This window comes from Drosophila virilis, chromosome 4 (assembly GCF_030788295.1).
Source record: "Drosophila virilis strain 15010-1051.87 chromosome 4, Dvir_AGI_RSII-ME, whole genome shotgun sequence".
In the NCBI taxonomy this organism is placed as follows: Eukaryota; Metazoa; Arthropoda; class Insecta; order Diptera; family Drosophilidae; genus Drosophila; species Drosophila virilis.
This window is the reverse complement of record NC_091546.1, coordinates 7,939,467-7,953,241: the sequence shown is the minus strand read 5'-3', so window position 1 is coordinate 7,953,241 and position 13,775 is coordinate 7,939,467. Positions and strand designations below refer to the sequence as shown.

General features: G+C 41.7%; 1 protein-coding gene across 5 annotated transcripts in view; it reads left to right on the top strand.

Annotated features, from left to right (window-relative positions):
* Nucleotides 1-13,613, top strand: part of for (cGMP-dependent protein kinase for) — a 44,199-nt gene extending 30,586 nt beyond the window's left edge. For 3 of the 5 annotated variants that reach the window (XM_032438693.2, XM_032438694.2, XM_002052490.4), the window contains 6 exons: nucleotides 9,397-9,616; nucleotides 11,089-11,325; nucleotides 11,387-11,536; nucleotides 11,608-12,227; nucleotides 12,298-12,487; nucleotides 12,563-13,613. In XM_032438693.2, coding sequence (XP_032294584.1) covers nucleotides 9,397-9,616; nucleotides 11,089-11,325; nucleotides 11,387-11,536; nucleotides 11,608-12,227; nucleotides 12,298-12,487; nucleotides 12,563-12,728 — 1,583 coding nt within the window. In that variant the 3' untranslated portion in view covers nucleotides 12,729-13,613. Of the gene's footprint in view, nucleotides 1-205; nucleotides 446-7,202; nucleotides 8,594-9,396; nucleotides 9,617-11,088; nucleotides 11,326-11,386; nucleotides 11,537-11,607; nucleotides 12,228-12,297; nucleotides 12,488-12,562 lie in introns of those variants that run through there. The other 2 variants (XM_032438696.2, XM_032438695.2) reach the window with 2 other exon arrangements.
* Nucleotides 13,614-13,775: the final 162 nt, after the last annotated feature.

Sequence of the window (13,775 nt, the reverse complement as noted above, 5' to 3'; positions counted from 1 at the left end):
TGCTAACGTTAGTCGCTCTCAACATTCGCGCACACGTTTTTTGCAAAATGTGTCTCTCACCCGCACACAGACTGATCGCGTCGCTCAGCTGAGCTGCTGCTGCTGCCGATCTCTTTCACATCCCAAATACACTCTCACGTCCGACTCTCGCTCTCACGCTCGCACGCGCAAGCTGTTCGAAGCACAACCGAAATCATTCGTTCAGCAGCCAGCGTAGCAAGTAAACGTGCGAGGCGCATGCGCGCTCGGCCTGCACATTACAACTACAACTACAACAACAAAAAAAAATAAGAAAAACAACTCGTGTTTCGTTTTCGTGCGTGATTCGTGCTCGTCGTTTATCGTTTACTTTTGCAGCTTTTGTTTTTGCATATTGTGTGCACGCTTCGTCGCGCGTGGAATATTACAACAACAAGCGCAGCCCACATAAAGAGGGGCATTAAAAGTAGAAGAAATAATACCAATACTCAAGCACATGCTCACATACAATCTAACTTACGTATAGCTAGACATAACAGACACATACCGACAATAACAATGCCTTTAACACGTTTTATTTTTATGTTTTTGCGCTATTTTCAACAAGACAATTACATAAATACATAAACAATTTCTGTTGTTGCCGTTGTTGCCGTTGTTGTTGTTGTTGTTGTTGTTGTTGTTCGTGCGCCCCATTCTAAAATCAACGAGAGGCGAACGAACCAATTTTCCCATGTGTTGTTTACAAAACCAAATCGAAACCCGGCTATAAACCAGAAATTATGTAGAATAGCCAGCGACAAGCCATGCGGTTTCTACGAATTGCTGTTGGCCCCAAGAATTCTGTAAAGTAACAAAAAAAAAAAAAATACAAAAGTGAAAGTGTAAAAAAGAAGAAAAAAAACGTACCCAACTCCTGTTGCATTTCGTGGGCGTGCCTAAGAGACACAGAGCAAGAAGCCAGAGAGGTCGAGCGGAAGGGGAACTGGAGTTACAGTACAATTGCTCTTTATATGTACTTTTTATTTTTTAGTTTTTTTTTTTTTTTTTTCATTTTTTTTTCATTTTTGTGTCGATTGAACGAAAAGATCACTTGAAGAATTCCGGTTTTTGTGGTTTTTCACAGTTGCTGTTGCTATTTGTTTCATGTCGCTTGCCCCCTCGCATTTGGCGCATTTGTATTTTGTCGGTCATTGGTCCGAAAAAAGTGTAGACAAAAAATACTTTTTGTATATATAAAATAACCTGAAAAAAGGGGTACAGGGTAAAGGGGAACCGACCAGCAAAAAAAAAAAAAAGGGAAGCCATATCTCGAAGCTGACCAACAATTAAATTGATATACACGCCGAGATAATATATGCACAGTCTGATATAGAGCCCATCAGCGGAGAGTCGTGCAAGAATGTTTAGTATTATAATAAGAAAATCTGATATTGCAGCACATTATTTTCTGAAGAAATGCGGAAGAAAAATTAGAAATCGTGCGAAAGCCAAAGACAATCGCAAAGCCCAACCCAAACCCAAAAATGACAAAAAGAAAACGCAAAAATGTTTACCTTCTGTGCTGTGCCAAAAATCCAATACCCTCGCAGACATAAACAAAACAATAAAATGGAACTCAGACAGAACATTCTATAGGATACTGGCAACATGACAGCCGAGCTTCGTCTAGATATGATTAAAAGCAAAAGAAAAAAGTTTGATATACAAGAACTCGGTTTTCGGCTGATTGTTGCCATGCCGGATATATCATATGGAGCTCTGAACCAGCCGACTCTGATAGGTGCCACAAAAGAACATCAAGATTACCTTTTAACTGACAATTCTGATAACCAATCTGTATACTCAGTAAACACAAAAAAAGGGTTGTTCGACTGATTTTTCCCATGCCAGATAGATCATATATTATTCTGCTCCAGTCGACTCCGGACTTCACCAAGCGACATTTGCAGCAAGCTAACCAATTTAAATACTCTCTAAAGCGACTTTGATAGGGTATCAAAGAGCAGAGCGACAAAAAGTCACAGACAACAAAGTGTGTTAATTTCATGCGTTTTGCTACGTTCGGATTCTGCTTTGTGGCCCATTTGACTTCTTCAGTGCGCAGCTCATTTGTCTCAAGCGATCGTTTAGCTGGAGGGGAACTGCGTTCATTAATCTGATACGTGGGCTTGTCAGGGGGGGGGAAACTCTCACTTTTCCAGCGCCTCCGAAGGCAGACAAGTTTCTATGGAACTATGCGATATGCTGAATGAGCAGCGCTTTTCTGTCGAATGATTAAGTAACTTGCCAGCTTCAAGCTTCGAGCTACAATTTGATGATCATAACTATAAGAAAATGAGCGGATAATGTGGATAATGTGGAAATGGGCAGCTATTTGACTGGAGGCCAAGTATATATAAGTAAATATATCTTGCTTGGTTTGTGATCAAATGCGATCTGCTGATCGACATATCAATTGGGCATTTCCAGGCCATAAAACGTAATCTTATCAGCGGGGTTATTAGAGGGTGTTTTTAGCGATCCACCAGCCAATGATCTGTAATTGAATTTCACTGATCAAACTTAACATGAGCTAGATGGAGCATAACAGGGCTTGGTTGGAATGATAAACTGAAATTGTAACTATATAGCCTTTGCTTTTATTGATGCCTTACATAATTCGAAAATGTGCATATTTATCTTGATCAAGTGTTCAATTATAGCCAGAAAATATTACTTTGATCAATTATACATGATATTTCATGAATTTCTGTCTCTAATTCATGTAATGATACCTTTTTCGTGGAATTAATTTTTGTGGTTTCAATACGATTTCAAGTGCTCACAATTACATGAACTGACGCAGAAATTGTCGTTAGCTCTTACAAGTTCGTGTATCGGGTATCATAATATATATATATCAGATACATTCTTTCCGAGACCAAACACAAAATTTGCGGCTTGGGCTGAATAATTTAGCATGCATTTATTATCATTAAAGACATTATTTTTAGGGATTCTCTAAACGCTAAGGAATCTTTGCAAAATCTAAAAAGCAGATTGTTGACATCAAAGCTAGGAATCTGGGAATATTATGTAGTAGAAACAAATGGAATTGATTTTCACTTTTAAAAATTGAAATCACGCGTTTTTTGTCAAGTGATTTTAATTAGCGACTTATTTACGAAAGTGAAAATGAGAGTTGACAAATAAAATCCCCATTTACTGTGTGAATCATATAAGGCATTGTCATAGAAATATATTATATATATAAATTGGCTGGATAATCATATTAATAAAAACACAATAAATATATATATTTAGATATATATGTGTATATAGACCTACAAATTATGCGCTACAACCGGTAAACAAATATCATTTGTCATAACAAATACCAGTTCCAAATTGTCCCTATTCATTGTTCGATTCGCAGTTCTTGAAGCCAAATAAAACAGATAAATTGTTGTTGCTAATGAGCTCACGATGATTTTGGTGCTGGGTGATTCTGGTTTGACTACAATCTAAAATGTATATATCCACGATATATGAACTTAAGATCCCAGACATGCTCTCGTACTACCTGAAAATGTCAATCAATTTGAACTTTCTTTATTGGCATAGACAAACAAACGAAGTTATAAATATTTATTATTATAATTTACAAGCGAAAAAGAAGATGAAAAAAATGTATGGAAAACGCGGCCAGGTTAAAAAAAAAAGGTGACTAAGCCAGTGGAATTTTTAATGTTGACTTTGACAGGCAGCGGAAAGGGGCTAGAAACGAATGAGGGCAGGTAATAAAAAGGTTTTTATTATAATTTTTTTTTTGTAGTTTTTGTTTTTCTTCTTTTGTTTTTGTTGTATGGTGTTGTATGTAATTGTAGACTGTCAGGCAATGCGAAGAAATCAAGTGAACGAAATATTATGGAGCTCTTGCCCTTGGCACATAAGCAGCTGCCTGTGACTGTGGCCGAAAAGCCATCTAGTTTAATTGAGGCTGGTCGTCGAGAGACTGGGCGCTGGTTCAAACTCCGTTACGTTTATAAATAGCCGCAGCTCAAAAGCCAAATGTTAAGCCGCTGAAATGGCTGAAACGGCTTTTGCAAAATTCTTGCGATTGTATTCAAATCACAGACGACAAGCCGAGACAGAGACAGAGTGAGAGACAGAGAGAGGGAGAGACGCAGACTGAGCTGCTGGCTTAGCCAACTTGTTGACCTTGCCCGTTTCAGCCGTTTCGTTTAAGCCAACTCGCGTCCATTGCAAAATCTTTTGGCCAGCTGCATTTGCTGTTTGCTAACTATTTGTTTTTCTTTTTCTTTTTTTTTTCAAGTTGTTCAACACTGCGTGACGGATTTCCGCATTGGCGAACACACTCCCCCCAACCTCTCTCTCGCTCTCTATGCCAAACCTTTTGAACTCTGCCCCCTTTGGCGGCGCCTTTCAATTTGCAAACTTGTTGTAGACAACATAGTATAAAATTTCCATTGCTTGCAAATTGAGTCTTTCTGCGGCTCCGCGGCAGCTGTGTGACCCATTATCGATGCCAGTTGCCGCCGCTTCCGTCTTATCAGCTGCAGAGCTGCGGCACGAGGTTGTGTCTCTGACACGTCCTGATAAGCGATTCGTGTATTTACATTTCCATTCATTCGGCACAATGTATTTTTGGTCATGTTACGCAAATACCGAGTGCAAAAAAAAATAACAGACAATTTGAGAAAAATTTGTTATTTGTTTACTGATCGATGATGTGAATGAAGCGAAGTGAAGTGAAATGAAGGTGAACTGTGCTCGGTAGTTGGTTATCTTTTCAGTCATTGTTTGTGGTCTGGCCAAAAGCAATCACGTAATTGCCTGGGTAACTCCCATTTGTCAGCTTTTGTTGTGTTGATCAACGTTTTGTGGGTTAAATGGTAATGTGACATTTATTATTATTTTTTTAGAGCACCTTGAAAGTAAATATAAATGCGTAAACTTCGGCTTGAGTAGCATACAAAGCGAAAAAAGTGTGTTTCTTTCTGTAGGTTTAAATGAAAGACTTTTTTATTGATGATCTTCACCGTTTCAATAGGCTTCTACAGAAGCCGTAGGCTTAATGATCGCTGATCAGCTGCTACTTCAACTTGTTTTCTTTTCCCTTCACGCTGAGCTCGTGTTGCTAAGAATGATCAGCAAATGTTCACTGGGGTAATCTAGTTGTAGACTCCTATTGCAGTTCTTTTTTCTTCAGCATTAGGCCTAACAATACTCTAAGTCTCGGGCTTAGCTAATGATCACTGATCAGCGGCTACTTAAACTCGGTTTGTTTTTCATTTAAGCTCAGTTCTTCTTGATTAGAATGATCACCAGGGGATTCTAGTTTAGACTCTTATCGGAATTGTTTGTTGATGAGCATTAGACCTAGTAATAATTACTGATCTATAGGTACTTGAGTGTTGGGTTTTCCCAAGCCGTAAGCTTAGCTAATGATCACTAATCAGCTGCTACTTAAACTCGATTCATTTTCCTGATGTGATCACCAAATTATCACTAGCGGATTCTAGTGCTACACTCTTGTTGCACTTGTTTATTGATGAGCATTAGGCCTAACAATGATCACTGATCTATAGGTACGTCAGTGAGATTTGTGTTGGGCTTTCCCGAAGTGATCAGTCGGGGGAATTCCTACCTCGAATTGATTTTTGCTAAACGTAAATGTTTTAAATCAAAGAAAGCTCTTTACTGTGTGGCATTCATTGATCGTTTTTTTATTGCTTAAACATAACTTCTAAAGCGCTTATTGTTTTTAAAATGAGTTTTTAAATAGCCCAGCTTCGTTCTTCAGTAAATGCAATATGCATGTTCCTAGTCAAACCAGGCCATTAATCAAAGAGCCCGCAGATGCATGACTGTGCATTTGTGTTGGAAAGCAAAGTTTGCATTTATTCAACGATTTTCTTGGCACAACAATAACAATTGTTAAATTTCTTTTTGTTTTTCCCCCGCCTAATGCAGGCATCACAAATAGCTTGCATACGATTAGTTACGTCCCACTTGTCAAAAAGCTGCCCAGCTGTTTGGTTTGATAATGCCCACGTTCTTTATAGCTTTGTGAACAGATGATCTTGTGCTGATCACTGATCGGTTAGCTCTTGTAGATGGGAAATCTATTAGCTTTGATTTCGCAACGTCCACTGTTTGCGGTTTGATTTAATTTGATCATTAAATAAGCATGATCACTGATCAGTTAACCTTCATGAATTGCTCCACAAGTTGATTGGCCTGTTATGATTAGCTGTTGCCAAATAATAACTCTAATTGGAATTGTCTGTATTATATATTTGATTAGTGATCTTCATTGATCAGTTTTACTTTTCATAGCAATGCTTCTGCTTTTATGTTTTCTTCCACGGATCAGTTCTGCTGAGTGCATATTTTTTGATTAATCGAGTGAAAACATTTGCACATTTGCATAATGCATATTTCATACTCGGCGATTACTCACGATCCATGTTTTTGCTCAATTCGATCAGCTGGAGACTACATAATTAGCCAGAGCTCATTACCTTGTTGTTGTTGTTTACCTGTTGCCTGTCGTCAGCCGCGTCATATTTCGTGTGCTCTAGCCCATTTTGAGCCCCTATTCATTCATAATAATCATTTTTCATAGTAATTGACGCTTTTGGGGCAATTCCCAATGAATAAACTGCGTGCAGTCGCAAAGTCGCGACTCATTCATTCACACGCTTATTCAAATTGCAGCAAAATAATTTACACCAAAGTCTAATTGTTATTAATTCATATACGTATAGCTCTTAACTTTATGGACATATAGACAAAGGCAAGCAATGCTGTCTGTAAATATTTGCACAACTGTTGCTCCGAGTTGGGTTTGGTTTAAGTTTAACTGCGACTTGAGTTTGATTTTGCAGCACGTTTGGCTTTCGCGGCATTTGCAAAGTCGAAATGTTACCTTACCTTTTGTTTATATACATATATATATATTTGTGTGTATGCCCTGTATGTGTATGTGTATGTATGCACGTGAGGCAAGCAACAAGCTTGGAAAGTTTACAACATCGGCAACAAATCGCTTTGGTAATATAAATAATAGAAAACCAAATACAATTAGGGGGGTCTGTCCACATTTTGTTTTTGGCGTCCACTGACTCGTCAAAATTCCAAGCGCGAATTTCATGGCTTGGTTATGAAAAGACAACAAACAATAACAACAACAACAACAACAACAACAACAACAGCAACTGCAACAACAGCAACATGTACAAGTAAAACCAAGTCGCGTCTTTTAACTAACAAAACAAATCACGTCAGCGCCTGGCCAGTGAAATTTTTGGGCTAAACTGAAAGCAAATCGCAAAAAAGAACAAAGAAAAATCAAGAAAATTGCTAAACGACATGAAAATCAAACATTATCCGGGCAAAGCCGTCGACGCGAGCCTCTCGCTGGACAGCGACAGCGCCATGGGCGCCCTCTACGAGGCCAACTGGCTGCAGGCCCATCATCAGCATCATCGTGCGCCCACGTCTCAAGCGGCTCGAACTGCGCCAGCGCAGGCGAACAAGCTCAGCCGGCAGCCGAGCAATGCCGGCAGCAGCAGCAGTTTTCTGCTCGATGGCATCTCGGCGCTGAGCAAGTATCAAATGACGCTGGAGAGCATACGGCAGCTGGAGCAGCAGGCGCAGGATAAGCGCATTGTGAGTGCCATCAAGGAGCTGAATGGCTACAGACCCTCGGCGCTGCAGCATCATCAGCAGCAGCAGCTGCACAACGGCTGGGTGGCTGAGGATGAGGAGCACGAGCTGGAACTGGAGCAGCAGCAGCAGCAGCAGCAGCAGCAGCGGGTGCCGGCGCAGGTGAACAACAAACTAAAAGCGACGCCCGCGCCGGCAGCTTCCGCCGTCAATCACTATGTGCTGGATCCGACGGAGCGTCAGCGCGTGCCGCGCCCACGACAGCAGGTGTCCGTGAAGCCGCCCTCGCTGCGTCGCTCCCAAACGATGCTGCAGCATCCGCCGCCCAGTTATGTGACGCTGCGTGCACCCAAATCGAAGCCTCTCCCGCACAGCAACAGTTCCTCCGCCTACTCCACATTCTCCTCGGCCGCTGAGGATCGGCAGCCGGAGCGTGTCATCTGCCAGCAGCCGTTACGCCTGATGCCACCACCCACAGATCCACCGCCGGCACCACCCAACACCACCTCCACAAAGCAGCGCACCTTCAAGCCGCTTAGCAGATCGCAGACGAGCGTCCAGCGTTATGCCACCATCCGCATGCCCAACCACTCCGCCTCCTTTTGCCGTGCCACAGCGCGAACAGCGGAAATGCCAGCTGCGAGACGTCACAGCTTGGAGCAGGCGCTGCGGGGCTTACAACTGGAGGCGGAGGTGGATGCGGCGGCGGAGGCGAACGTCACGGAGCCGGTGGTGGTAAGGCAGCCTGAGAAGCAGCAGCAACGTCATATCTCGCCCGCGGCCAGCAGCAATGGCAGCTCAAAGGATCTCAATGGCGAGGGCTTCTGCATACCACGGCCACGCCTCATTGTGCCTGTGCACACATATGCGCGACGACGTCGCACCGGGAATCTCAAGGAGCAGTCGACAACCGCTCCGGATGAGGATGTTGCCAGTGGTAAGGGTTACTCACAAGGCTGTCATCATCAAGGGATGATGGGAGACATGAGTATCGCATGGAGATACCAAAGTTCTGGTCAATAAGATCTGACATTGCAAATGTCCAAACTTTCTATTCCGAAAACTAAGAGAAAGACCAGAGAAACTTCACTTCCTATTTAAATATATAACTGAAATATGTAATATACAGAAAGTATACATCAAATATTCATCGGCCTTAGGTTGAATTTTATATGCTTTTATAATTCCCAAATGGTTCATGTCGCTGAAAATTATGAATATAACAATAATAATATTCAGGTTAAATTGCTACGAAAGAAGAAGAAACTTCCATAACTAGAACTTTAATATATCTGAAACTCTATTATTTTAATTGATGTGCTTTTGTAATTCCCAAACGGTTCATGAACTGAGTGCCTAGAAAACAAATTATGAAATTAAGAAATCAATTTAGTATTCTCTGATCTTTTGTTATCCAACCAAGAATTGAGAACAATTTGGATATTTAGAGTTTGCTAAAAAGAACTTTTTAAAACACCCATTGCTTTTGTTTGGTTTATTTTTATAGCTTTCGCCTCTTTAAAGTTGTTCAAGGCATCGTGTAGAATGCGGTTAATTGAGAGTTATTGAATAATTGAGCCGCTGTCTTTAATTTCCATGACAAATACATTTGTTTGCTTTCATAGTTTTCTTTTACTTTCCCATATTTCGCCATCTAATTGTTTATGCTATCAATTCAGAACTTCTCTCCCATTTCAATTCTTGTTTAATCAATCGATCAACCGCTTTTTATTACTTCAGATGGACGCGTGGAGGTCTCACGCGAGGGCAAATATCTTTCGACGCTCTCCGGCGCCAAGGTATTGGGCGAGCTGGCCATTTTGTACAATTGCCAGAGGACGGCGACAATTACCGCGATCACCGAGTGCAATCTGTGGGCGATCGAGCGTCAATGCTTCCAGACGATCATGATGCGCACGGGCCTCATCCGCCAGGCGGAGTACACGGATTTCCTCAAGAGGTATGTACGCAGATTAAACTGCCCATAGATAAGGTGTTTTTTTTTTTTTTATGATTTCTTTGGCTGCAATTTCGAACAATTTTGTTGAGCATTTTTAATGAATCGCTGCGATTTGCTGCCGCATGCAATTAACGTGCATTTGCACTTAATTATATCAATTCCGCCATGTCGTACTATTTTTTTTTTTTATATTTGGCCATTACAAGTAAGTGGTAAAAAAAAAATAACGCTTGGCTTAAGGATTTTTTTTTTTTGTGTGTCTGTGCTTGGTTGTTGTTTTTTGTTTTTGCGCAACTTTCTCTTCATCAAATGGGCAAACAGCATCAGACGACTTCGCTGTCGTCGTCATGGTCATGGGCGTCTCATATACGTCTATTACGATGACGTGCACTGCTCAAAATGGTCAGACAGTGGGGCAGACGGGCCGGCGGGCGGGCGGGCGGTCCTGAGGAACGGACGGACAACAACTGCGATCGTGCGGCCAACGAACGCATAGAAATTTTTTCTTTTCTTTGCCATCAAATGCACAAGTTGGCAACCAGTTTAAGGCCACAGCGCACCACCGACCGCACCACCGATCGCACCACCGATCGCACCACCGACCGCAAACGCCGTTCCACACTGATCTCTGCCAGAGCTGGCGCCGTGAGTGACCGACAAATTAATCTCATTTTGCAGGGTAGACAGCCGGCGCCTTCAAAAACTGTTTCCCCCTCCCCCCACCCCTGTTTTCACCTTATGATATGACTGTCATTAAAAGAGCTCCATTCGAAATTTTGAAGCATGAAATTGCGCAAAAATGAAAATAAAGAAAAAACCCCAAATGCATTACACCAAATGAAAATGAAAGTGCATTTCAGTGGAGGGCGTGTATTTAGATTGAGATTGTGGCGAAGATGGAGATTAAGCTCACGAGCTAAGTTAGGAAAGTCACAAGTTTGCCCTGGGAAGGTAAAATCATCAAATTGATGAGTCCAGTTTTTATGAAACGCACCAAAAATTACACGAATATTGACGCGTACTTGTGGAATAATCCATGAACTGAAATAATAATAGCAATTAAACTCCAAGTATGCGAAACTCAAAACCAATGTGATATATATTTTCTTTGTTCCTGGTTAATTAAACACGTATTCAATGGCAAATTTTTCTAACTCCCTTGGGAATTATCTGGCCTTTCTAACTTTTGTAATAGATATTTTCTCGCCTAGCTCAATGGGTTGAAATATTTCATTTCAATTCCATTTACCGAAAGACAGAGTAGAAGAGTAGTCTTCCGAATATGTAAGGAGCTAGGTATAAATTATATATCCACAAATATATATACTTTATGAGGTCGGAGATGTCTTGTTTTATACGTTACAAGTTCCATGACAAAATTGTAATACCCTCTACGAGGCTATTAAGAATAACTATTACTCCAATACAATGCCACAACTCACCTGGATCCTTTGTTTGCCCTATATTTGCAGCGTGCCCATTTTCAAGGATTTGCCAGAGGATACCCTGATCAAAATCTCCGATGTGCTTGAGGAGACGCACTATCAGCGAGGTGATTACATTGTGCGCCAGGGGGCACGCGGTGATACCTTCTTCATCATCTCCAAGGGCAAGGTGCGTGTGACTATCAAGCAGCCGGATACACAGGAGGAGAAATTCATACGCATGCTGGGCAAGGGTGATTTCTTTGGAGAGAAGGCGCTTCAAGGGTAAGTGAAGGAAATGAAACCTGGGATAACTTCTTGCATTGATAAACTCCTTACTTTCCAGGGATGATCTACGCACGGCCAACATCATTTGTGAGTCTCCCGAAGGCGTGAGCTGTTTGGTCATTGATCGTGAGACGTTCAATCAGCTGATATCAAGTCTGGACGAGATCAAGCATCGCTATGACGACGAGGGTGCCATGGAGCGTAGAAAGTAAGCTTTTCCTGGGAATCAAACTCTTGCAGATCTTTAGCCCAACCTCTCTATTTGCTGTTTTCCGTCAGGATCAACGAGGAGTTCCGCGACATTAACCTCACAGATCTGCGTGTGATTGCCACATTGGGTGTGGGCGGCTTTGGGCGCGTGGAACTAGTGCAAACCAATGGCGACAGCTCGCGCTCCTTCGCCCTCAAGCAGATGAAGAAGTCACAGATTGTGGAGACGCGCCAGCAGCAGCACATCATGTCCGAGAAGGAGATCATGGGCGAGGCCAATTGCCAGTTCATTGTTAAGCTGTTCAAGACCTTCAAGGACAAAAAATATCTGTACATGCTGATGGAGAGCTGCCTGGGCGGTGAGCTCTGGACCATATTGCGCGACAAGGGCAACTTTGACGATGCCACCACTAGATTCTACACGGCCTGCGTGGTGGAGGCCTTTGACTATTTGCACTCGCGCAACATTATCTACAGGGATCTGAAGCCGGAGAATCTGCTGCTCGACGAGAAGGGCTACGTGAAACTGGTGGACTTTGGCTTTGCCAAGAAACTGCAAACGGGCCGTAAAACGTGGACTTTCTGTGGCACGCCCGAGTATGTGGCGCCCGAGGTGATATTGAATCGTGGCCATGACATAAGCGCCGATTACTGGTCGCTCGGCGTGCTCATGTTTGAGCTGCTCACGGGTGAGTCGAGAGGGAGAGGAAGAGGAGGAGAGATCTATAGAGGCTTATATTATATCTTAATTTATTATAGGAACTCCACCTTTTACGGGCTCGGATCCGATGCGCACTTATAATATAATACTTAAGGGCATTGATGCCATCGAATTTCCGCGTAACATAACACGCAATGCCAGCAATTTGATCAAGAAACTGTGTCGCGATAATCCCGCCGAGCGTTTGGGCTATCAACGCGGCGGCATTAGCGAAATACAGAAGCATAAGTGAGTAGATTATCTGTGAGATCAAACCCTCCGTCGTCAGTCAGGCATTAATTCCACGCTTACTTTATATTTTAGATGGTTCGATGGCTTCTATTGGTGGGGTCTGCAGAATCGTTCACTGGAACCGCCCATAAAGCCCAACGTGAAGAGCGTTGTGGACACGACCAATTTTGATGACTATCCGCCCGATCCGGAGGGACCACCACCAGATGATGTCAGCGGCTGGGACAAGGATTTCTAGTGTAGAATTGACGTATGGGAATTTTTTGACGCTGCTCTCTAGCGACTTTTGTCGCGCAGCTGCTGCAACTTGTGACAGATAATGATAATCGATCTAATGGATCTTAACTAGTGCGCCATTTGTACGCCAAAGCAATAGTCAGGGTCAGACTTTAGGACGAAAGCTGATCCCCCAAGTAGCAGTCGCAACGCCTAGGGTCCTCATACAAATAGATCATGTCGTGCCCAGATAAGAAAAAAAAACAAACAAAACAACAACAAACAAACACACCCAGCCACACACCCGCACACACACCCATGAAAACGGCTCAAGCATGTCTCAGAGATCTGATTATCATCATAAAACATTGTGCAACACTATGAATTTATTAACGAGTTTATAAACTATTATTATGTAAAGATTGTGAAATCTATATTTTCTAGTTCATTGGATGTCGATAGAAATTGTAAGTAGGTTCCTGTGTCCTGGCATTCATCTGTTCCGGCCATGTGCATTGTGTAAATTGTTTTCTCTCTCTCTATCTATATAAAATTAAAATTATAATTGTTAAATGTACCAAGTGCAAACACACACACACACACATACACACACATATACATATACATACAAATCGGGTTGCCTTATAGCCTGTAAGCAGATTTTATACAATTATATGACCAAGACCCTCATGCTCATAACATATTTCTTGTTCTTCTTCATTTATCTATCATTTTAATGTTTCTGAACAATCGTGGATCTACATGCGAATTATTCTTCCAATCATTAGCCTTAAACATCATCATATTCTATATATAAATGAGCTAAATAACGCCTTTTTCAATTCTCTTTTTTAAGTAAACTGAGCTAGAAATTAAATAAATAACAAATTTATGCGCCTTAACTAAATGGAATTTAATTACTTTGTTGAAAAATGGAAATGCAAAATGTAAGAATCATGAATATCTGGTTACAAATAATTATTGGTTTGGTCTAGACTACAAGAAAATAATATAGCTCCATACATAAAACAGTTTTTTCTGGTTAACTGACTGACTGACAAACCATAAA